We start from the raw sequence: 21,435 nt of genomic DNA, 5'->3' as shown, positions 1-21,435 counted from the left end.
TTTTGATCCACATTAACTTGGCATCCCAAAATAAATTAACTGTACTTTCCGGTCAGTCAAATCGACTACTTGAAGGTACTATTATTGTTTGGTCTTTTTAAAAAAAGAAACACTGCTTTCAGTGATCTAACTCCTAATCCCAGAAAATGGGGCTTATGGGACCTCACTTCACCCTCTTGGCCTGTTTCCTCGCCACTGCCCACCTGCTGGGCTCCTGTCTACTTCCTGAATATATTTCTCAAGCTATTATTATTGCCACAAACCTTCAGTGACTCCTCTGAGTTGACCCCACCCCCTGGCTCTCCCCCAGTCCCTCAGGTCTGCACACAGGACTGTGGCTTGTCTTTTGGTGCCCGCATTGATCTGTCAGCCCTAGGTCAAAGCCCCTCAGCTAAAGGCTCAGTCTTTGTATTCCACGTGTTGTATTGAAGTAAAAGAAGTTCCTCAACCCTGTCAGCCTCAGCTATCTAATCTGTAAAATGGGGGAGATAGAATCTACTGGATAGAGGGCGTGGGGATTAGATTTGAGGATGTGGGCACGGTGGGGTGGATAGTCAGTGTCCGCTGTTGCTGATAAAATGAGGTGATGATTGTTGTAGAATAGACACAGGCGCGCGGTGCCTTCAAGCGTGGTGGTTTACACCGGTATCTCTCCCAGTCTGGAGCAGGGAAGGGGACTGCAGCGTTAGAGGAGTGGAGGTCATGTATTGGCAGGGAACCAGCTTGGCTTGGCGCTAGCCTGGTCTGCCTTTCACTGCCGCAGTGAAGGAAGGGTGAGCGTGGCCACCCCGGAGCTCCAGCCTTCGGGGGTGGAGGAGAAGAGCGCGGAGAGCCGGCGCGCAGCGCAGGGCGCACCACCGCGAGGGCGCACACTGGGTAGCTGACCGCACCGGTAAGGGTCAGAAAGATGTGGGGAGGAGAAGGCTGGGATCTGGGGGGTTGAGGCGATGCGCGAGGCTACACGGACTCGAGGTCTAGAATTGACACCAGAGACCACAGGGCCTTTCCCGTCCCTTGCTTCCCACTCGGCCACATGCTCGCCAGGGAGAGTTTGGGAGGCGGCGAAGGTCGAGGCTACGGATGCAGGAAAATTGGTCCAGGGTGGCCCGAGGGAATGTGTCGGGCTCGGGGACCCAGCGGAATCCGGCTTACCAACCCCCCCCTCCTCCTCCGCCCCTCCCCACTACCCGTCCGCCTCCCCTCCCCTCCCCCTCGCGCCGGCGTGAGCGGGCGGCGCGCTCCGCGGGGAGAGCCGGGCTGAGTGCGACCCTCGGCGCGCACGGCCCCTGCGCCCACCCGCCGCGCCCGGGCAGCCCGGGGCGCCCCTCCTCCCTCCCCCCGGTCGGGGGGGAGCCGGGGGGCAGCGCCGGAGCCCGGGGGCGGGGAGCGCGGCCACCGCGGGGCGGCCGGCCAGGGCAGGGGGCCGCGGGGCCGGCGCCCGGTAAGCGCGGGGTGGGGGGGGGGGGGTGAGGGGGAGGGGAGAGGCGGGGGAGGGGAGGGGGCGTCCCGGCGGGCGGGGAGGAGGGGCCGGCGGGGAGGCGGCGCGGGGCCGCCACGTGAGCGCAGGAGCTGGGGGCTCCCCCCCCCGGGCTCCCGCGGGGTGCCGGAGCGGCGAGCCCGCACCCCCACGCCTAGTCCGAGGGACCAGGTTTTGGGGAGCCGGCGTCTGCCCCCCCCCAACATCCCCACGCGGATGTGATGGGTTCATCCAGTGGGAACCTGTGTAAGCCTAACCCCGGGATCCGGGAGAGTCCCTGACCTCTCCTCGGTCCGGGGCCCGAGGGAAGGGGACTGGAGCCCGGCTTCGGCCTCGGTTCCTGCCTGGTTGGCGGGGCGGACGGGCGGGCGCTGTCTGCAGACTCACTGCGGAGCCTCAGGCCTTGGAGAGCGGGCGCGGGGGCCTGGGCCCTGCTTCCTAGGACAGACCCTTCTGTCCCCAGCCAGCCAGGCGAGTGGATGGCTAAATGCTTAAGACTTTGGCTCTCTATCTGGGAAGAGGAGAGAGAGAGAGGGCACCTGTCACCTCTTGAGTTGGACACAGGGACACATTTAGGCCTGCGGAGGTTCACCCCTGCCTCGGGGCCTTTCTTGTATGATCCCCCTAACCCCCCCAGGGCCAGTTCCCAGGATATGCCCTGCTCTCATTTCTGCTATTTCCCACGGTGGAGTGGGGGTGGAGGGGGACACACAAAACAACAAGAACAAAAACTGGCCACTGGGCGGAGAGTATGGTGTCCAGGAAAATCTGCAGATAGGGTGCATCCTAGAAACCTCGGTTGCCACACCCAGAGAGAGGCTGGGACTCTGGTGTTCCTTGCCCTCTATTTCTCCCTTAGGATTTCCCCCCCTCCCCACCTGCTTGTGCTGTTATGTAATTAACCCAGCTGAGTCTCTCTGCCAAGCTAGCAGTATTCAGGGATGGCCTAGGGGCCTGGGGACCTGGAGGGACATGTGAGGTGGAAGGATTGGTTCTTCCTCCCTAGTTGGGAATGGCCATGAGTGTACGAACACCTGTTGGGGAAAGGACTTGCATAAGGCACATAAGAGATCTAGACTTAGGGTTCTAGACTTAATTGACAGCTCAGCTGGCTAGAGGTCTTTGCCTACCTAAGTATCAGCATCTCTCTCTTGTGCGTGCTCTCTCTCACCACACGCACACACACAGACACAGACACACACACACACACAATGTATATGAACCCATACAATAATGGATAGTGAGCCTTTGCTAGCCCTGAGATTATGGAAAGCATGTCACAGTTGCTACAGAATGCCTACTCTGTGCCAGGCACTGGGCTTTGCATTCACAGCCTCATAACACCTTATGAAGTTTTTATCCAGACCTTTTGCTTATAGAATACATGCACATCTGCCCCTAGATTAGCCTTTTGAACTAGAACAACCTGGGGGACACTCAGTTATGAAAAGAACACATTCACCAGGAAAGAGAACTCATGCATGCTGAAAAGCATAGCCCCCACTGGTCTGGTTGTAGTCCAGCCAACTCACCTATCCTGGACCTCCTTAGCAGTCCCTGGGATCATAATCCCCAACCGAGGGAGACACATCCCTGCTAAGACATCTACGGGATGTGTTTCAAAGTAGGGGCTATTGGCCCTGTTTTGCAAATGTGCAGAGGCTCAGCTGTGATCAGACAGATGATTTGTCTACTGACCCACAGCTAGAAAACGTCAGTGCTAGAGTTTCTACCCAAGCTCTGAAAGTCATGGAAACAGGCATGGAGTTAGTGAGTTCCTATCGCAGTCTAACCACTTAGCAGCTCTTTGCTGGGTACCAGCTGTGTGCCAGGTCCTCTGAGCTCCAAATGGTGTTAGAGAATCAGACCTAGTTCTTGGCCTGTGGCTAGTCACCATTTAAAATCACTACATTTGGAAGTTGGAGGTACTACAAGAAGGATGTAGAAAGGAGTAGCTGTTATTCCCCCAGGGTGCAGCTTTGGGTAGAATGAGTTTCTGAGGGGTGAATAGTGCTACCTCTTGCTGGCGTGTATTGTATTGACCCAGGATAACCATATGGGCTTGCCAACAGCAGGTGCACTGCTATGTGTTCTCCAGAGCCAATGTGGTCATCTAGTGCAGTGATTCACGATTGGGAACATTGGGAAATGGTGGTGGTGGTGGTGTGTGTGTGTGTATTTTAAGCCATTGTGATAACTAGAAGCTACATTACTTGGGAGCCATGAAAATAAAATGTCCTGTATAAGAAAGTGTTCTCTCCACACAAAATGGCCAGGAGAGTCTCCACTGAGACTCACTTGCCCGGCCTTACCCTACCAGGATGAGATGGAGACACGGAGGAGTTGCTGTCTTGTCCAGGCTCCATGGGGAAACTGGGATTTGAACCCAAGTCCCATGCTGTCTCCTCTCTGCTGTGAAACCTGCCATGGTTGGGGAGGCAGGCCTGGTGAAAAATCAGGTTGTTACGCAAGTCAAGAGGGATGAACCAGTGGTGTGCAAGAAGAATGGAAGAGGGAAGATGGCGACGTTTGGGATAGATGAAGAGCTGGGTTCGGAGAAAGGAGCAGAGGGTATTTCAAATGCAGTGACAGCTCCATCAAAGACCCAGAGGTGGCAAAGTGCAGGGCATGTGGGCGGGATAAGCCAGTGCACTAAGCCCCACTCTTTTCCTCCCAGTCTAGGTGGAGGCCGCAGGAGGCCTAGGACAAACAGAGGCAGCAATGATTGGTCCTGACGGTGGCTGAGCCCCCAGCCCCTGGAATATGCAGCCCGGGGGAGCCCCAGGCAAGGACGCGGTGGCGGAGTGGGGCGGGAGGCATGGTCTCCACCTACCGGGTGGCTGTGCTGGGGGCACGAGGTGTGGGCAAGAGTGCCATCGTGCGCCAGTTCTTGTACAACGAGTTCAGCGAGGTCTGTGTGCCCACCACCGCCCGCCGCCTCTACCTGCCTGCTGTGGTCATGAACGGCCATGTGCACGACCTCCAGATCCTAGACTTCCCGCCCATCAGCGCCTTCCCTGTCAACACACTGCAGGTAGGCCACGCGCTGGGGCAGTGGAGTAGGGGAGGCTGGGGTTGAGAGCTCTGCATTGCACCTTGGCCCTCCTCCTTAGAGCTGTGCATCTGAGGAAGCCATTGATTATGTGCTAGTTAATTCAGCAATTATTTAATGACTGTTTAATGGATGCCAGGCCTCCATTGGGCACTGGATCAGAATGGTCAGCAAAACAGATAGGCAATTTACTTTCCAGGAACTCAGTCTGAGGAGGGAAGACTGTTGACAGGCAGTTATTGTATGTTAAGTGCTGTGACTGGAAATGAGTGAGCTAAGTCAGCCCTAGGGGAGGTAATCACCCACTTAGGTATGGGGTCACAGGAGGTGATGTAGGTATTGGGCAGGTAGGAGGCAGTGAAGAATGGGCAAGGAACAAGCTGCTGATTTCAATCTGGGCTCTGCTAAACTTGGCCTCAGATCCTACTTCATCACCTGTAGAAGGGACAGTAGAACAGTCTGGGATCTGAGAAAGAGAAGTTAGCAGAGACTTGGGAGGTCCTTAAGTGGTCTCATGTCCAAGGGCTTCTTATAGGTGATAGAAGCTCTATCTGACTGCTCCCTCAATCTCAGGACTTTCCTACAGGGTTTGGATTTAACTGTCCACAGTACCTTCACTCATAGTGTCCTTCCCTCCAGTAGAGACCCAAGTCAGGGACATACTGTGGCCAGTGGGAACAGTAGATGCTGCCATCTCTCAGGCTGGGGCCTGGGGCTGGCAGGGGCTCAGCACTCACATTGTCTCATGCTCCCTGGAGAGCCTTGTTTTGTTTTTGTTTTTGGTTTTGGTTTCATTTTTGGTTGTGGGGCTTGAACTCTAGGCCTGGGCACTGTCCCTCAGCTCTTCAGCTCAAGGCTAGCTGTCTACCTTGAGCCACAGCGCCACTTGTGGTTTTCTGGTGGTTAATTGGAGATAAGATTCCCATGGCCTTTCCTGCCCTGGCTGGCTTTGAACTGTGATTCTCAGATCTCAGCCTCCTGAGTAGTTAGCATTACAGGCATGAGCCACCGGTGCCCAGCTCAGAGTTTCTGATGATACCTGTGTGAACTTCAGATCTGGCTCCAACCCTGCACTAGGCTTTATTTCTTCTTCACATTTAGTTGTGGATTTATCTTCAGTGTAATTTTAATTTTGGAGTAGATAATACAGTTTTAAAGTCCAAATTATGGCCTTCTCCTCCCCATAACTCTCTAATATTTTCATTGACTTTTAATTCATGCTTATAATATTGTGTGTGTGCATGCACACACCAGTGCCAGAGAGGTGCTTGAACTCAGGGGAGTAACCCTGAGCTTTTTTGTTCGAGGCTGGTGCTCTACCACTTGACCCACAACTTTTTAGTGCTAAATGGAGATAAGAGTCTCTGTTTCCTGCCCTGACTGACTTCAAATGCCATCCTTAGATCTTGGTTTTTGTTTTAAATAAGAGACATGGTCTTACTGTGTAGCTTAGGTTGGCCTTAAACCTTAAATCCTGCGACTGCCACCTCCTCCTCTTCTTCTGCCTCCTCCTCCTGCTTTTTTACTTTTTTTTTTTTTTTTTTTTGGTCATGGGGCTTGAACTCAGAGCCTGGGTGCTGTCCCTCAGCTCAGCTCAAGGCTAGCGCTCTACTACTTGAGCCACAGTAGCACTTCTGGTTTCCTGAGTGGTTTATTGGAAAGTCTCACGGACTTTCCTGCCCTGGCTTTGAACCAGGATCCTCAGATCTCAGCCTCCTGAGTAGCTAGGATTACAGGTGTGAGCCACCGGCACCTGGCTTTACTGATGTTTTAACTCTGACTCTACCACTTGAACTATGTCCCCCAGTCCTTCTTGCTTTTAGTTATTTTTGCTGGGGCTGGTCTCAGACCACGATTCCATCACCTCCACCTTCTCCATAGCAGGGATTACAGGTGTAAGCACAGTGCCTAGTCCTTCGCTCTTGCTTCTCTAACAGAATCCAGAAGTTATCTCTCCTCAGTAGAGGACTTCTTTGTTCTTTCTCGTGGCTACGCTGTATCCTGCTAGATTATTTCATGGATCCCCTCTTGATGGACAAAGAATGTTTTATAATATTGTGCTGTTTTGAGCACTGACACGATGAATTGTGAGGCTCAGGAATAGCTTTGTATTTAAGTATATTTGCGGAATCAGTCCCTCAAAATGACATTGCTGGATCAAAGGGTACAAGCAACCAGAATTTGGAAGATGTCTCCTGACTCCCCTGTGTGCAAGCTGTATATGTACTTCAGCAAATGATTTTCCAAGAGCCTGTTTCCTTGAAGCCTCACTATCATGGATTACTTAATTTTTTGGAGTCAAAGTCTCCCAATGTACCCCTCGCCTAGTCTGGGATCCACCATCCTCCTTCCTCAATCTCCTGAGTTACTGGGATTACAGGGTGCTTCACCAGCCCAGTAAACTTGGATTTTTTTTTAATAATCTGAGCACTGAGGTATGGTAGCCTCAGTGTAGTCTTTATTTGCCTCTTTGCTTATTAATGAAATTGAACATTTCCCCCAGGTGTTTAAGAGCCTTGGCTTTGTGTTTTTTTTTTCTGAGAACTAGTCATGTCTTTCCACCACTTCCTATTGGGACCCTTATCTTCAGGCTCTAGGATAGCTAAGGCTTTACTCCTGGAGAATAGAGAAGGGGCTGTGCAGAGAGAAGTACTTAGAAGGGACCCTGGAAGCTGCTCAAAGACCAAATATAAAACTCAAGAATCCTGTTGGTCATTATCTATAAAGAAAACAATGCTTCTTCCCCATTGCTGGCAGAGAGGCAGTGCCGTGTGGGCTTCATTCAGTCCAACGCCTCCTGTCAGGGGATGCCGAGGCGAGGGACATGTGAAACCTGCCAAGGGAATTACGAGCATGGTTGAGACTCAGGAAGTAGACTCCATTTTCAGTGTTCATCTTTGTTTGGTTTTGATGCTAGGGATTGAACCCAGGGCCTTGTGCATGTTAAGTATGTGCCGTACCACGGAGCTATGCCCTCAGCTCCTCGGTGGTCTTTTTTAGGACACATTAGATCTCTGCATAGAGCAAGCTGGAAGGAAAGCTGAACTTTCTCCATTCCTTCCTTCGATCAAGGAATGAAAGGCCACCACAATCAGAAGTTTTCTGCCTCTCCCTTTTAGGAGCCCCCAGAGAGGAGTGGGAGGCAGCCCAGGGTCCCCTCAAAGAGGCAGCATGTTAGAGAGAGGTGGGGCTGTCACCCTTAAAAGCTGGCAGCTGCTCCTTGTCCCCAGCAGAGAGCTTGCAGAAAGTGGGAATTTCTCCTCCCTCCTGCCTCCCACGGACTCCACTTCTCCTGTGGGTTGGGGAGGAACCACCTACTCATACAGCCCCTGGATCTCTGAGGGCATTGTGTTCCACACAGTGAGTTCTTCTCAGCCAGTCCATGGGTTTTAGATTTGTCCTCAGCATCCTCCCCTTACACCAAAACTGAAAACCTCAGCACAAAGTGAAGATGATGCCACAGCATCTCCTTGGGGAAAGCCACAGCAGCTTCTTCAAGTTCCAAGTCAGATGTGCTCTTCTGAAATCAGACTTCCTACACCAGGTGGCAGCTGGACCTGTTCTTTTGTATTCCTTCTTCAAGGTGGAGGACTGTCTGGAGTCTTCCCTTGTGTGCAGCCCTTGGCCTAAGCCAACTCAAGCTGGAACAAGAGCCATGCCTCCTCTAATAGTCTTTCCCCCCCTTTTCCTTCCTTCTTTTTTTCTTTGTGCTGGGGATGGAACCTGGGGCCTCGGGAATGTTAGGCATTTGCCCCTCCTCACCTCCTCTTTGCATGAGTCCTAGAGGGAGAAAACCCTGGTTTCCTTTGCTTGGAAACGTCTACCTTCATCACTGCAAAGACCCCCTTCTTTCCTATGTTGGCTGCCTGAAACTCCTCTTGAAATTGTATCTGTTGGCAGGTTACTTAGCTAATTAATCTCTTAAGGAACCTTCCCTTTGGCACATTCAGCCTTTCCTGGGATCTGTTTATCTTAAGCTGTAGCCCTTCCCTGAGAAGTTGACCTAACGCACATACCGGAAGTTCTGTCTCCCTGGAGCTGCCCTGAGGCTCTACTCTCTTCACCCATCCTCTTTCTGCACTATCTCAGCCTTTTTCCCCAGGCCTCTGCTTCTCAATCCTGAGGATAGAGAGGAGCCCTCAAACAGGTTGTGTGAGGAACAGGATTTGCCTGGATTTCAGGCTGGACTCAAATTCAGCACCATGGACAGATCACTACCTGGTGGTGGGAACTCACAGCAGATGTGAGGACCTGGGAAATGGAACAATGTATAACCAGGGTATGATAGAAGGAAGTTAGACACAGGAGATAAAGAGAGTAGTGTCCTCTTGCAAGAAGGGTGGCAAATCAGGAAGGCTTCTTGGAGGAGGAACATTGGAAGACTGGATGCTAACAGTTTCAATAAATAGCTCAGTGTTAGGTTCTTTGAGGAATCAATGGACTTGTTGAACAAGATGGAAGGGAGGGAGGGAGGAAGGAAGGAAGAGAGGAAGGAAGGAAGGAAGGAAGGAAGGAAGGAAGGAAGGAAGGAAGGAAGGAAGGAAGGAAGGAAGGAAGGAAGGAAGGTAGGCCCGTCACAAGATAGCTGTAACTTCAAGATATGCAGAAGACAGTAATATGGTCCTGTTAGTCAATCGACGCAGAACCTGCGCTGTCCTGGCTTGCAGGGCTGGCATTCTCCCAGGGCCTTGGCTTCCTAAGGATGGGTTTGTGCTGGAGGTCTCTGGTGCAGTGGCGGTCTGATAGAGGGGATCGTGGGGGACCCTCATGGCTTCTCTGACTGGTACTGTGGGGGGTGTTGCAGGAGTGGGCAGATGCCTGCTGCAGGGGACTCCGGAGCGTCCACGCCTACATCCTGGTGTACGACATCTGCTGCTTTGACAGCTTCGAGTACGTCAAAACCATCCGCCAGCAGATCCTGGAGACAAGGTGAGGGTCTGCCCGCACAGTCCGCTCCTCACCTCTGTCCGTGCCCCAGGGCCAGCCTGTCCCTGGGCAAAAGGGAAGGGCAGGGGGCAGGTGAAGCCCACGGACTCCCTGGTTCCCACATAAACTCCAACGTGCACGAAACTCACCTTTCTGTCCCCCATTACTGTTCACTTATTTGGGGCCCTGACTTTGAGGCGTGTTCTTGACCCGTGGAGTATCAAAGAGCAGAGGTGCTGCCACCAAGACCGCTAGGGGCATTCAAGTTGCAGGCCAGGGGGCCGGTGAGTACGTAAGCCTGCCCCAGACTCCGCCTCTGTGGAAAATGGGGGTGCAATCGTGCTGATTGGAGACTATAACTCACCCCCCCACACACACCCCCTAAGGACTGGGGGCTGTCCCCTAGATCAGAACCTCCAGTGGAGGCTGGGAGACTGGCCGAGTTCTGAGCTTCCCGCCCCCCCCCCCCCCGGCCCCGCAGGGTGATCGGCACCTCGGAGACCCCCATCATCATCGTGGGCAACAAGCGGGACCTGCAGCGCGGGCGCGTGATCCCGCGCTGGAACGTGTCGCACCTGGTGCGGAAGACGTGGAAGTGCGGCTACGTGGAGTGCTCGGCCAAGTACAACTGGCACATCCTGCTGCTCTTCAGCGAGCTGCTCAAGAGCGTCGGCTGCGCCCGCTGCAAGCACGTGCACGCCGCCCTGCGCTTCCAGGGCGCGCTGCGCCGCAACCGCTGCGCCATCATGTGACACGCGCGCGCCCTCCCACCCATCCACCCCCCTCCCAGGCACGCTGCCGTCACTTGACGCATGCGTGTGCCTGCGCACGCGCGCGCACGCGCCCTGCCCTCGGCTGCTGCAGGCCCTTCACCCCATCCTCCCCATCACCCCCCTCCGTGTGAGCTGCGCGCTCCCCCCCCACCCCGGTGCAGGGATCATCCCGGCTGGGCGGGGAGGGCGGCTTCCTTCCCGCCACGGGAATAAAACTCTTGAGGGTCCTGGCCCCAAAGCGCCGCCTCTCCCCCACCCCGCAGCCACGCACCTCCGGGTGGAGGCGCACCTTTGGGTAAAGGCGGACAGGGTGAGTGGGGAGCCCCCTCTCCTCCCCGTCCCGCCCCGGGGCCTCCCCGCCGGGCACAGCCTCCTTCGCCGCGCTGTTCTTAGTGTAGTGCGGTGCCCGGCCCGCAGGAGGCGCTGCGGCCTCTGCCTGGCCTGGAGGTGAGCTGGTGAACTGGAGGGTGGGGTGAGGAGGTGCTGCCTTGGCCAGACCCCTGCCCGTCTTCTCCGAGTGCGAGTGTGAGTGCGTGTGCGTGTGTATGTGTGTGTGTGTCTGTCCGTCCGTCTGTCTGTCCTCACTTGTCTTATCCCCTTCCCCCCCTCCCCCCCACACACACCCCCAGCTCCGCTCACAGGGCTCTCTCTCATCTCCTCCTTCCCCTTGTCGCAGATCCTGGCAGCTTGGTGATGCCAGGCCTTCTGACCTTCAGCACCACTGGCACAGGGCAGAGAGATGCAGGTGGCCCAAAGACCGCCATCAAGGGGTCCCAGATTAGTCAGGGGGAGAAGGCCGAGCTCTCCCGCTTCCAGGGAGACCTCCCTGCCCAGCAACCCCCAGAGACACAACAACCTACCTTCCAGCCTTAACTCGATGGTCCGTCCCTGCCGGGTGCCCCTCACCCACTACCTGTCCCCAAAGCCAGGTCACCCCTAAGTTTAAAACATTTTTTTGCTTTGACAGAGTGTGGACAAGGGAATCCCCCTCCAAAGGCTAGATTCCTTTCCATGATTGCCAGGTTCCATTCCTCTGTTACCTCCTGCACTGACTGGGCGGTTGGCCAGATTGAGGGAATGTTGGGTTGTGAGGGGAGCTGTTGGTGGCAGGCAGGGTGGTGCCCAGGAGGGGGGGTAAGGTTGTGCCAGTGACCATTCTGTCCCTCAATCCCATCCCATCTGATTACCCCAGACTCTGCCTGCTTCAGATCTCAGATTACTCGGATTACAAGCTGGACGAGGGCAGAGCCCAGGAAAAGAATTAAGGGGAGCCCTGTGCTTGCGGGAGATACGCCTGCATCCCCACTCACTGGTGGAGGCCCTCAGGATCTGACACCCCTTGTCCCAGCAGCAGGTGGCCCTATGCCCTAACTCACCCCACCCCCATTTTCTCCGGCTGCCTGGCCGGATTTCTACCTCTCGTCACCGGAGCTGATCACTGTCAGTTTTGTACCGAATTAGAAATAACAATAATCGTGAAGATTCCAGGAACGGCCTGAGGGATTTCTGGGGGACTTGGAGGGAGGGAACAGTGGTACTATGTCCTCTGCCCCCGGCCAAGGAAGTTTTCCTTGGGCCCTCAGTCCAGGTCCAGTGGGAGCACATCGAAGACCCTTGTTAAAAGAGGGGCATATATATATAGAACACAGCCTTGGCCAAGGCTACAGCACCTAGACCAAGAAATCAAGTACTAAGAGGGGTGATGGAGAGGAGGCTGAGGGAAGGGTTGATCGAGGGAATCTGATTCTGACTTCCCTCACTGCTTCCCATTCTCTCCACACACACACACACACACACACTGGGGGGCAGCAGAGCCCCACAGTTGCCACCCTGACCTTGAGCAGTCTAGTGTTGCTGTGTTCTAGACCCTGCTGTACTGCCTGACTTTGGGCAAGAGACTCCCTCTTGGAGCCTCCCTCTGAAACAGAGGAGGTGGCTCCCCTTCCCCACACTTCAGAGTGGCTGGGAGGGTAAGAAAGAGGGCTGTCTCCTTTGGTCTCCCATAACCCCACCCCTGGTTCCCAGAGGGATGGGGTGAAGGATGGCAGCATCTAAGTGCCCCAATCATCCTCACCTTAGAGGCACCTGAGGTAAGGGTGGGGGCCCAAGCCTTTGGCTGCCCCTCATGGGAGCTATTGGGATGTAGCACTCCCCCGCCCCTCAACTGTCCCCACTTCACCCCAGGTATTGAATTTCAGGTCTCCACTCTCATTCTGAGTCTCTGTCCTTCCCCTCCAACCACCAGGGTTTCCCACCACAGGGTCTGGAAGTATGTGTGATGCCCACTGAACTGTTAATGGAAGTCAGATTAAAAATCAGGGAGTGTTTCCCTTGTTTCTGTATCATGGTATCGGCCCTGTTCCTCAGGGAGGGAAGGGAAGGTCCCCAGGGCATCTGTGGCTGGGATCTGTGTGGCACCAGGGTGAGGGGGTGATGTGGGCTCAGGCTCAAGGCCTAGATCAACTAGGAGATGAAAGGAGAAGGGCTTGGGATTCATTTCCTTTCTACCCAACAGCAAAAACCTCCAACTAATTCTAGATGGGAATAACGGGCCCTGGCCGCTCTCTAGAGGCTTGTTGTCACAGGAGTCTACGCCAGCTTCTCTGCATCTTCACACTCCAGGTTGAGACTTTGGACCCTCTCAGTCATAACTTCTCAGTTGTATATGTTAACAACTCAGTCAACCCTCCCTCTTGATGCTGAATGGACTCTTGTTTTCCCAGCCTACGCACTAACCTTTATTTGGCTGGCCTTGTCCCTGTCCATGGTGCTGATATTCCAGCCACTTCGAAAGGAGAGTGCGGTCCTTCAAGACTAGCTGAGCCTCCAAAGAGGAAACCCCCTTCATCACAAACTCCTTCCATCTGTCCCCATGCTCTCCAGTGGGGATAGCACTTGAAGCTTCTCCTTCCTCTACCTCCACAGCTCTACTGTGAGAGATTCGAGAAACTTGGGGCTTAAGGAAGACCCACATGTGTTTAATAACTTAAAAGTGTGGAGACAGGTGGAAATGGCCGGGTCAGGAGTTTGGGGAGCTTTTCTGAAGGAGCATGATAAGATAGAGGGATGCCTACACCCCCTGGCCTAATGCTGGAATTGGAGTGTGTTTTTCCTCAACTGAATAGATTCAGCTGCCCCTCCCCCTTCTCTCTTTCTTTCCCTCTCAACTCCTTCCTCCCTCTCTCCTACCATCCTTCCTTCTCCCTTTCCCCCTCTCTCCTTTTCCTTCTCAACCCCCCCTCCCTCCACCACACACACACACTGGATAGGATTTCATTAGGTAGCCCAGACTGGCCTCCAATTCTTTTTTTTTTTTTTTTGTCTTTTCTTTTTTGGTACTGGGGATCGAACCCAGGACGTTGCACTTGCTAGGCAAGCGCTTTGCCACTGAGCTACATCCCAGCCCTGGCCTCCAATTCTTGATCCTTCTGCCTCTCCCTCTTGAGTGCTAGCATTACAGACTGCATTGTCACACTTGGCTGGGTGATCTGTGATACCTTCTGACTCCTGCCTGGCCAAGGCCTATGTTGAAGTGAGCAAATAGCTCTTCTGTTCTTGCATACATGTGTTCCTTTTTGCTTCCTTCCTCCCCACCCCCCAGCCCCCGCCACAAGTTCCTCAGACCCAGGATTCCTCCTCAGGTGGAGGTGGGGCTGGAGCCAGCTGCCGAGAGCCCTGGCCCTCCAAAGGCTGGGGGCTGCGCTCCAGTGGGTGGGCCTGCTCTTTCTTTTCCTTTTCCTCCTCCGCATTTTCACTTGCATAACCTCTGTCTGCCTGGCTTGCCCTCCCTTCCTTGATCCCCACTCTGGTTTTCAACAGTCTGCTCCTGTGCAGTGCCCCTGCTGAACCCAGACAGAGATAGGCCAGTGGCTTGGGGATTCGTGAAGGCTGCTTCTCAGGTCTGTGATCCTTCCGGGGCCGGATCCTGGGCCTCAGCTTCAGCTTATAGATGGACGGGACTCTCTGGGGCTTCCGGAGTGTTCTCTTGCCCTTGCCTAGGCATGCCTTGGCTTTGTCAGGATGAGACTCTGAGAGTGAAGGTCTGGGAGCCTCCTGGCTGGAAGATACGGTAGGGGTGGAACACTCCTGCCCTCCAGGAGGCAAGACATGGCTCATCTTGGTGTCCTCTTCACTCAGGCTTGCCTTTTCCTTTGGCTTACTCTCTCTGGCTCCCAGCTTCCCTTTTGTGCTTCCTGGGCCTCCAGTAACAGCTGGCTTAGGGGAGCCTGTAGGGGTGACCTTCCAGGATCCAAGGTCCACTTTAAGGAGGGGTGGGGGACCTTGAGCTAGTTCTTGGATGACTTTGTCATAAGGACCACCGGGTGCAGGCCACCGCCCACTCAGGCCGGGGACGTATACCCCACTTCGAGGGATGACTGATGACCCTGTGTCCTGGGGACAGGCACCCCCTACTTCCAGCAGCTCCATGTTGGCCACAAGCTCTTCCAGTCTCTGGTAGATGGATTGCTTCCCAGTCCTGCCAAGGGGCAAGGGGGTATGCTGCCTCTCCTGCTCCTGTGGGCCAATGCCCCAGGGTGCTATGGCCTCTGCAGTAACTGGGACGTCTGGCTGCTGGTCCCCTTGCCTCACTTCCACAGAGCAGCTTCTAGGTCTGGACCTGGCAAGGTCCCCAGTGACAGTCTTTGGTGAGCTGGGGTTTCTCCCCACTTCTGCCACAGGACCTCCATTTGCAGCACCTGGACAGCTTCTTCCTGGGATGACAGGACAGGCAGGGATTGGAATCTTGGTGAGGCCTTTGACAGGGGATGGAGAGGAGACAGATGCTGGCTCCTTGAGCTGGGGGGAAGCACCCTGGTGTGGCAGCCCAGGGCCTGGAGGGTTGGCTGGGCTTGAGGAATGATGCAGAGGAGATGGTCCCCTCCGTGATGTCACTTTGGTGGTGGTATCAGGAGCTTGGTGTCTCTGGAGAGTAGGGGCCCTGGCATGGATTCCCAGGCCCTCTGTCTTCTCATGAACCCAAGATGTAGGAGTCCTTCCTCTGGGAAGTTGGCCAGAGTATTTTTCCTCTTTCCTTCCTACAAGGGCATCCTGTGGCTCTTGGCCCCTATGGGTAGGTGAGGACTGAGGAATGGGTAGGCTTCCCCCACCTGATGGCTGCCTCCAAGATGGGCTGAGCGGCCTTTCCTGGGACCTGAAAAGGAGAAACATAGGCTGAAAGGGAAACTCGAGGCCAGCAGGGACTTGGGAACACAGCTGTATGGCTGCTTCAGTCTGTGCTCCCTCCCTTGTTCTTAGAGCAGCAGAGAGAAGGCAACCTAGGCCTGGCTTGGGGTGATTTCATATCATTCCAGATCAGAGATCTGAAAACTGGCGGTCACCCTTCTTAGGGGTAGATCTCAGTGTTATGTCTACCAGAAGGACCTGTGGTATGTCCATTGCCTTTCTGGGCTTCTGTCTCCTTTTTGTAAATGAAATGGGAGAATCAAATAAGGTAAGTAGATGACTCAAAAGAACTGAGTGATTTTTTTTTTTTTGGTTCTGAACAATGGAAGATTCTACATTGTATGTGTGTGGTATGGAGTTTGAACTCAGGGCCTCCTGCTTGCTACCCAGACACTCTACTGCTTGAGTCATGCCTCCAGCCATTGTTTGCTTTCATTTTGTTTTGTTTTTGCAGTACTGGGGATTAAACCACAGGGCCTTGCACATCTAGGTAATCACGTTACCAGTGAGCGACATCTCTAGCTCCCTTCTTGAAACTGAGCTACAGTCTCCTTACATTGCACAGGTTGGCCTCTTTCTTGAGAGTCTTCTGCCTCAGTCTCCCTACTAGCTGGGATTATAGATATGTGATACCACACCTGGCAATCCTGAGGTCTTGTTGGAGTAGGAGCATTGCTCCATTTATCTCGGAGTGGAGAGACCCCTAAGAAGATGCACTGTAAAGGAGAAAGAAACCCTTCCTTGTCCCTCTCCTGTACCTTAGGAATGGCGCCATCTCTCTCAGGGCTGCTGCTCTCTCTTCACCATAGGGTCTGGGGGAGGAGTGAGGAGAGAGCCTGAATTTCCGGACTGAAGAGGTATATGTCTTCCAGTCCACTGGAGGCAGAGGGCTCTGTGAGCGGCTGATGGTCATCACAGGCTGAGGCTGTGAGGGGCCATCTTCAACTCTCACTTCATGCTGAACTGGAACAGTCTGGGGCTTCAGGAATCTTCCCGGTTTGTGCGCTACCAATAGTCCCCAAGAGAAAGGAGAAAAGGGAGGGGTTCAATTCCCGCTGCTAGGACCTGCTGTTCCTCTCCTCAGATGTCCACATTTCCCTCACCCTGCTTTAGAGACCAGAGGGCCCACAGCAGCACACCAGTTTCCCTGTTGAGGAGTTTTAGGAGATGCAATGCAGTCAGCTATTGGGCTCGCTTGAAGTTGTATCTGTAGTGCACATCCACAGCTTTTAGTTAGATTCTGTGCCCCTTTGGGATGGTGTGAAAGGCTGCTGGAGATTAAGTACCTTAAAAGTCACACACCACAGATGATCCCAAAGCCAGACATTAGCTCTGCAGAGATTACCCTGACCCAAGCCTGATTCTGGGTGTGCTGCACACCACCTAGTGGCTGTATGCAGTACTGTGCCATGACTGCCCAGCTAGTGTCTTCCCCAACCCTCCAGCACAAGCTCAAGCCCTAGATCTCATCTGCCTCCCCCCTCCATTGCTGGCCTCCCAACCCATAGCTATTCCTCTCCAACCAGCCCCACCAGGGAGTGCTCTCAGGGAACTCACAGAGGGACGTGCACCGGCAGGGGTCATGTTTGTCCAGATAATGGCCCAGCGTGTCCCAGCCGCCCCCCACACGCACCATCACATGGTCCCGCAGGATCTGGGGGGGCAAGGGTGAGGTTGAGGACACTGTGGAGGGCATCTTACTCCTTGGACCAGCTGGAAGGTTTCTGGCACACACTCAGGGATACACCCATCTATTTATTTGTATACCCATAGGTCCTTCCCACACACATGTGGCCAGGAGTGGATATAGTTTACAGTCTAGTCTGGCACCAGCTTCATGACTGGTACCAGTCAACACTAGTTGTCAAAGGTGGGAAGCAAAGTGAGAAGCAGGAAGTTGCCCTCCTGCTGCACCAGCGATCACACGCATTGAATATAGAGAGACTCTCTTCTCTCCTGTCAGGGCAGAGGGGTCTGTGTCTTCTTATATCTTACAGACTTATGTGGGGTCTTAATGTTTCTAGCATTAACTGTGGGCTGTCAGGGGGGCATTTGTGGGGGTCCTACTCCACTCAATGATGGGGCAGATCACATAGTCCTTCCAGGCTGCCACATCCTCAAAATGGGACAACAGTTCCTTGCCCCTATCCATCACCAGGCTGTTACCTCAAGGTCTGGTGAGGTCTGCTCCCGGGTACTCCCTGTGCCCAAACAAAAGGTCTTAGCTAACTAGGCACTGGTGGCTCATGCCTATAATCCTAGTTACTAATGAGGCTGAGATCTGAGGATCCTAGTTTGAAGCCAGCTCTGGCAGGAAAGTCCATGAGACTCTTAGCTCCAATTAACCACTAAAAAACTGAAAGTGGAGTGGTGGTTCAAGTGGTAAAGTGCCAGCTTTGAGCAAAAGAGCTAAGGGAGCTGGGTGCCAGTAGCTCATGCCAGCAATCCTATCAGGAGGCTAAGATCTGAGGATGCCAGCCTGATGCAGAAAGGTTTATGAGACTCTTATCTCCAATGAATCACCAGAAAACAGGAAGTGGCACTGTGGATCAAAGTGGTAGCCTGGAGTAAAAGAGCTCAGGGTCAGTGCCCAGGCCTTGAGTTCAGCCCCAGACCAACCAACAAAGTAAAGGTCTTGGCAGTGCTGTGTGTGAGCTGCTGGCTATATCTTGGGCACAGTCTATGTCTAGTGAAGTGCTGTAGCTAGGTATAGTTGAGTGACCTGCATTGCTGCTCACTGTGCAGAATGCACTGAGCAGGCGTGAGGAGTGGACTGGAGTCTGTGGCTGGGGCCACACACTGAACACAAACCCAGGTTCCCAGGTCCCTTGCTGTGACCTAGCATGTGGGTGGAGTGGAGTAGAATGGGAAAATGAGGTACCCTCTTCATGCCCTGCTTCTGCCTGGGGGGGCTATGGTGGAAGTGAGGGAGGGTGGTGGTTCTAGAATCCCCAATGGGAGGATGGGATAAGCTTGTCACATTTGCCAGGAATTTCCTAGAGAGATAAACAGTTCCAAGGGCAAAGGTCTTGGGGTGTATGGTGACTTTCTGACCTTGTCCTTAGCCCCCAAGCTTCCATGGGAGCTGGGCATTCTGCTGAGGCCCCTCAGGAGAATGGAGGCCCCTCAGTCCCCAGACTTACCCGGATGAAGATGAGGGTGTTGGAGTCCCCCACTCGGTACTTCCCCTCAGATACCTTGACCATGGAGAACTGCACTGGGCATGTGCAGCGGCTCACGAGACTCTGCACCTGTGGGCAAGGATCACAGGGCTTAACCTTCCTCCACCTGGACACCCGTGTCTCCCCATCATGCTGCATCAAGCTAGATGGGATCCCATCTGCCTTTAGAGATAATCCCCTGTCCCCCAGATTGCTGCAAGGGGCTGAGAAGCAAGTAAAGACCCACGAAGACCAGACCAGTAGCAATATCTATGGCCCAAAGCCCTCAAAGCTCAGCTAACAGGGGCCATGAGGAAGTGGGATATGCAGTCTGATGAGCTTGGATCAGAGTCCCATGTCCTCTGCATCACAGACCTTTAGTTAAGACCTCCCTGAAGAAGCCAAGTGCTGCTGGCTCATGTAATGCCCTGCTTCTGCGGCAGGGGGTAGGGGGTGGGGGGAGACACAGGGAAGGAAAGGAAAAGAAATATCTGAACTGGGAATGTGGCTTAGTGGTAGAATGCTTGCCTAGCATGCATGAAGCCCTGGGTTCCATTCCTCAGTGCCACATAAACAGAAAAGGCTGCAAGTGGCGCCGTGACTCAAGTGGTAGAGTACTAGCCTTAAGTAAAAAAGAAGTTCAGGGACAGTGCCCAGGCCCTGAGCTCAAGCCACAGGACTGGCAAAAACAAAAACGAAACAAAAAATATCCCTAAACTCTATTTCCTCCTGTGGAGAAAAGGGATTCTTCACAAAAAGAGCTACCTCTTATGGAGGACCCCTTTCCCACAGAGCTAACCATTCAAATTGCCTGGGCTGGCACATGTAACAGGTAGATGTTATTCCTGTCCCTACCAGTACTTGAATCTTGAGTTGGGATATGGGTATGGTTCAAGTGGTAGAGCCCTTGCCAAACAAGTTATGGAGCTCAAAACCTAGTAAGGAGTATGACCCCTGCCCACATGGTTGGAATGAGGGCTCTGGTGGAAGTTGACTACTCTCAGCCACACGGTGGAGAGATGGTGCCCCAGAGTGAGGCTGGAGCAGGAAAGGCGAGAGGTGGGTGCAGATGCAGGGGTGCGTGCAGGGCTCCCTCACCATCTGATCCAGGTTGCGGAAGTGGCAAGGCCGGCGCTTGGGGGGCGCGGGCGGTGGGGGGTCGGGCGGGGGCAGGGCCAGCTCCTGCCGCAGCTCCTCCTCAATCTCCTCCTCCAGCTGCACCAGGGTGGGTGCCGCCACGCCGAAGCGCCAGGCCCGGCGGCCGAGCTCCAGCAGACACAGCACCACGTTCTTCACGTTCTTGCGCAGCACCAAGTCGTCCGTCTCGAACATCAGCACCTCTTGGGGTGGGATGCAGGGGGGCGGGGGAGGGGGGTGCGCAGGCAGCGTGAGTGAAATCCTTGCTTACCACCTAAGGAAGCCCAGGGCACCGTCCCAGACAGGGGTGGCGGACGTGGGGGTCTCAGGATCTTGGGGTGGAGACGACCCACGGCCTGTTGTGAGGACTAGATAAGCTATCCTCTGTTAGCATTTGTAGTGATGTCTACTATGGGGAAGTGCTCTATCAAACCCCAACTTTAAATTATTATTATTATTATCATTATTATTATTATTATTATCATCATCATCATCATTATTATTTTGCAGTGCTGGGATGGAACCCAAAGCCATGGCACATGTAAGTACATGTTCTATCACAGAACTACTCAGCCTAAACACTAGCTCTTCTGAACCCTCCAGTCTTGCTCTGTACTGCCCTGTCACCCAGCCAGCAGCCCCGAGAGCCTGACCCTTCCTGTCTCATTCACACACCAATCTTTGGCCTAGGGATGACAAAATATCTCTCCTGGGTCTCAGGCCAGTGAAATGAGGAATCCTGTCATGTCCCTCCCCTAAGTCCTACAAGTCTCAGCTTGACTGGGCCTGTCCACAGCATTGTCTCTCCAGCCTTTGTGTCCTGAATTCTTCCCCCACCCCACCCCCACCCAGCCCTGCATCCTCCTGATCTCAGCTCCTCCCAGGCATCTACACTCAATGCTTGTCCCCACCCTGCCCTTCCCTAGAATAACCTTCCCTAGACTTCTGTTTACACCTCCCTCCACAAATCCTTTCCTAACTCCCACCTTTACATCAACAGGTCTGCCCCCTCCCCACTCACACCTGGATTTTGAGTGTGTGTGTGTATGTGTGTGTGTGTGTGTGTGTGTGTGTGTGTGTGTTGGGGGGGTCTGTTACTTGGGCACCCAGTTTCATGGTCTTCTGTACTTTATGCCCACAGTAGTGCTCAGCACAGAAGAGGTGCTTCATATATGGGTCATATAAGGGTCACATCCACTGATCTATCATCCCTATGTATTTACTAGGAATGGGGGAAATGAGTTATGAAAGGAAATGAGCTATCCCAAGGCAAATCTAGAAGACCCAGGGTCTTTGAGGCCTGAGCCTCAAAGAGAAGAGTCGGGCATATGGGGGATTACCTTGAATTCCCATCTCCTTGCGACACCACTGGATGAAGTTGGACACATTGTCCCTGGCCTGGAAGCTACCTGGTTGGGCAGCCCCATTGCAGGAAACCCCAGTCCGGGGCACAGGAATCCTTTGGGCCCTAGCAGGTGCCTCTGCCAAGAAAGCCAGGGCAGCCTCGGTGACGGTGTTGGCATGCCGGCACAGTACCAGGCCTGTCTCCAGCACCTGCAGGAAGTTGGCTGCGTCAATGTTCAGCCCGTAGAGATCCCGCAGCCACTCCGCCAGGTCTTCCTTCATGGCCTCCAGGTACTGCTCGCTGGACTTGAAGGGCCGGATGCTGCGTACAGGAGCCACCGGTGTGCTGGGTCTCCTCCTGAGTCCCCTGCGCTGGGACAT

General features: G+C 54.1%; 2 protein-coding genes across 4 annotated transcripts; one reads left to right on the top strand and one right to left on the bottom strand.

Annotated features, from left to right (window-relative positions):
* The first annotated feature begins 696 nt into the window (after positions 1 to 696).
* Rasl10b (RAS like family 10 member B) lies at positions 697 to 12,570 on the top strand. Of its 3 annotated transcripts, none has more exons than XM_070027174.1 (4): positions 697 to 892; positions 4,155 to 4,511; positions 9,334 to 9,458; positions 9,937 to 12,570. In XM_070027174.1, the coding sequence occupies exons 2-4, from the start codon at positions 4,296 to 4,298 to the stop codon at positions 10,205 to 10,207; spliced, it is 612 nt and encodes a 203-aa protein (XP_069883275.1). In that variant the 5' UTR covers positions 697 to 892; positions 4,155 to 4,295; the 3' UTR covers positions 10,208 to 12,570. The 3 variants fall into 3 exon arrangements, with proteins under 3 accessions (XP_069883275.1, XP_069883276.1, XP_069883274.1); XM_070027175.1 differs by lacking the exon at positions 697 to 892 and adding an exon at positions 1,268 to 1,441 and having other exon boundaries at positions 4,160 to 4,511; XM_070027173.1 differs by lacking the exon at positions 697 to 892 and adding an exon at positions 1,268 to 1,441.
* A 925-nt stretch (positions 12,571 to 13,495) lies between these two features.
* On the bottom strand, positions 13,496 to 21,435 carry Gas2l2 (growth arrest specific 2 like 2). The gene is made up of 6 exons (XM_070026746.1): positions 21,051 to 21,435; positions 19,672 to 19,913; positions 18,556 to 18,663; positions 16,970 to 17,066; positions 16,171 to 16,417; positions 13,496 to 15,380 (listed from the first exon to the last, which is right to left on the bottom strand). The coding sequence occupies exons 1-6, from the start codon at positions 21,433 to 21,435 to the stop codon at positions 13,847 to 13,849; spliced, it is 2,613 nt and encodes an 870-aa protein (XP_069882847.1). The 3' UTR covers positions 13,496 to 13,846.

The sequence above is a fragment of the Dipodomys merriami genome, unplaced genomic scaffold, assembly GCF_024711535.1.
Source record: "Dipodomys merriami isolate MVZ:Mamm:240054 unplaced genomic scaffold, mDipMer1.0.p SCAF_19, whole genome shotgun sequence".
NCBI classification, from domain to species: Eukaryota; Metazoa; Chordata; class Mammalia; order Rodentia; family Heteromyidae; genus Dipodomys; species Dipodomys merriami.
This window is presented reverse-complemented; position numbering and strand designations above follow the sequence as displayed.

Bases quoted from the DNA above. Each gene is read 5' to 3' on its own strand.
- Rasl10b (XM_070027174.1), top strand. From the start codon at position 4,296: ATGGTCTCCACCTACCGGGTGGCTGTGCTGGGGGCACGAGGTGTGGGC. The intron at 4,512-9,333 runs GTAGGCCACGCG...GGGGTGTTGCAG, and splicing joins TCCCTGTCAACACACTGCAG to GAGTGGGCAGATGCCTGCTG. The intron at 9,459-9,936 runs GTGAGGGTCTGC...CCGGCCCCGCAG, and splicing joins CAGCAGATCCTGGAGACAAG to GGTGATCGGCACCTCGGAGA.
- Gas2l2 (XM_070026746.1), bottom strand. From the start codon at position 21,435: ATGTCCCAGCGCAGGGGACTCAGGAGGAGACCCAGCACACCGGTGGCT. The intron at 19,914-21,050 runs GTAATCCCCCAT...TCCCACCCCAAG, and splicing joins CAAGGAGATGGGAATTCAAG to AGGTGCTGATGTTCGAGACG. The intron at 17,067-18,555 runs GTAAGTCTGGGG...TTGCCCCCCCAG, and splicing joins ACACCCTCATCTTCATCCGG to ATCCTGCGGGACCATGTGAT.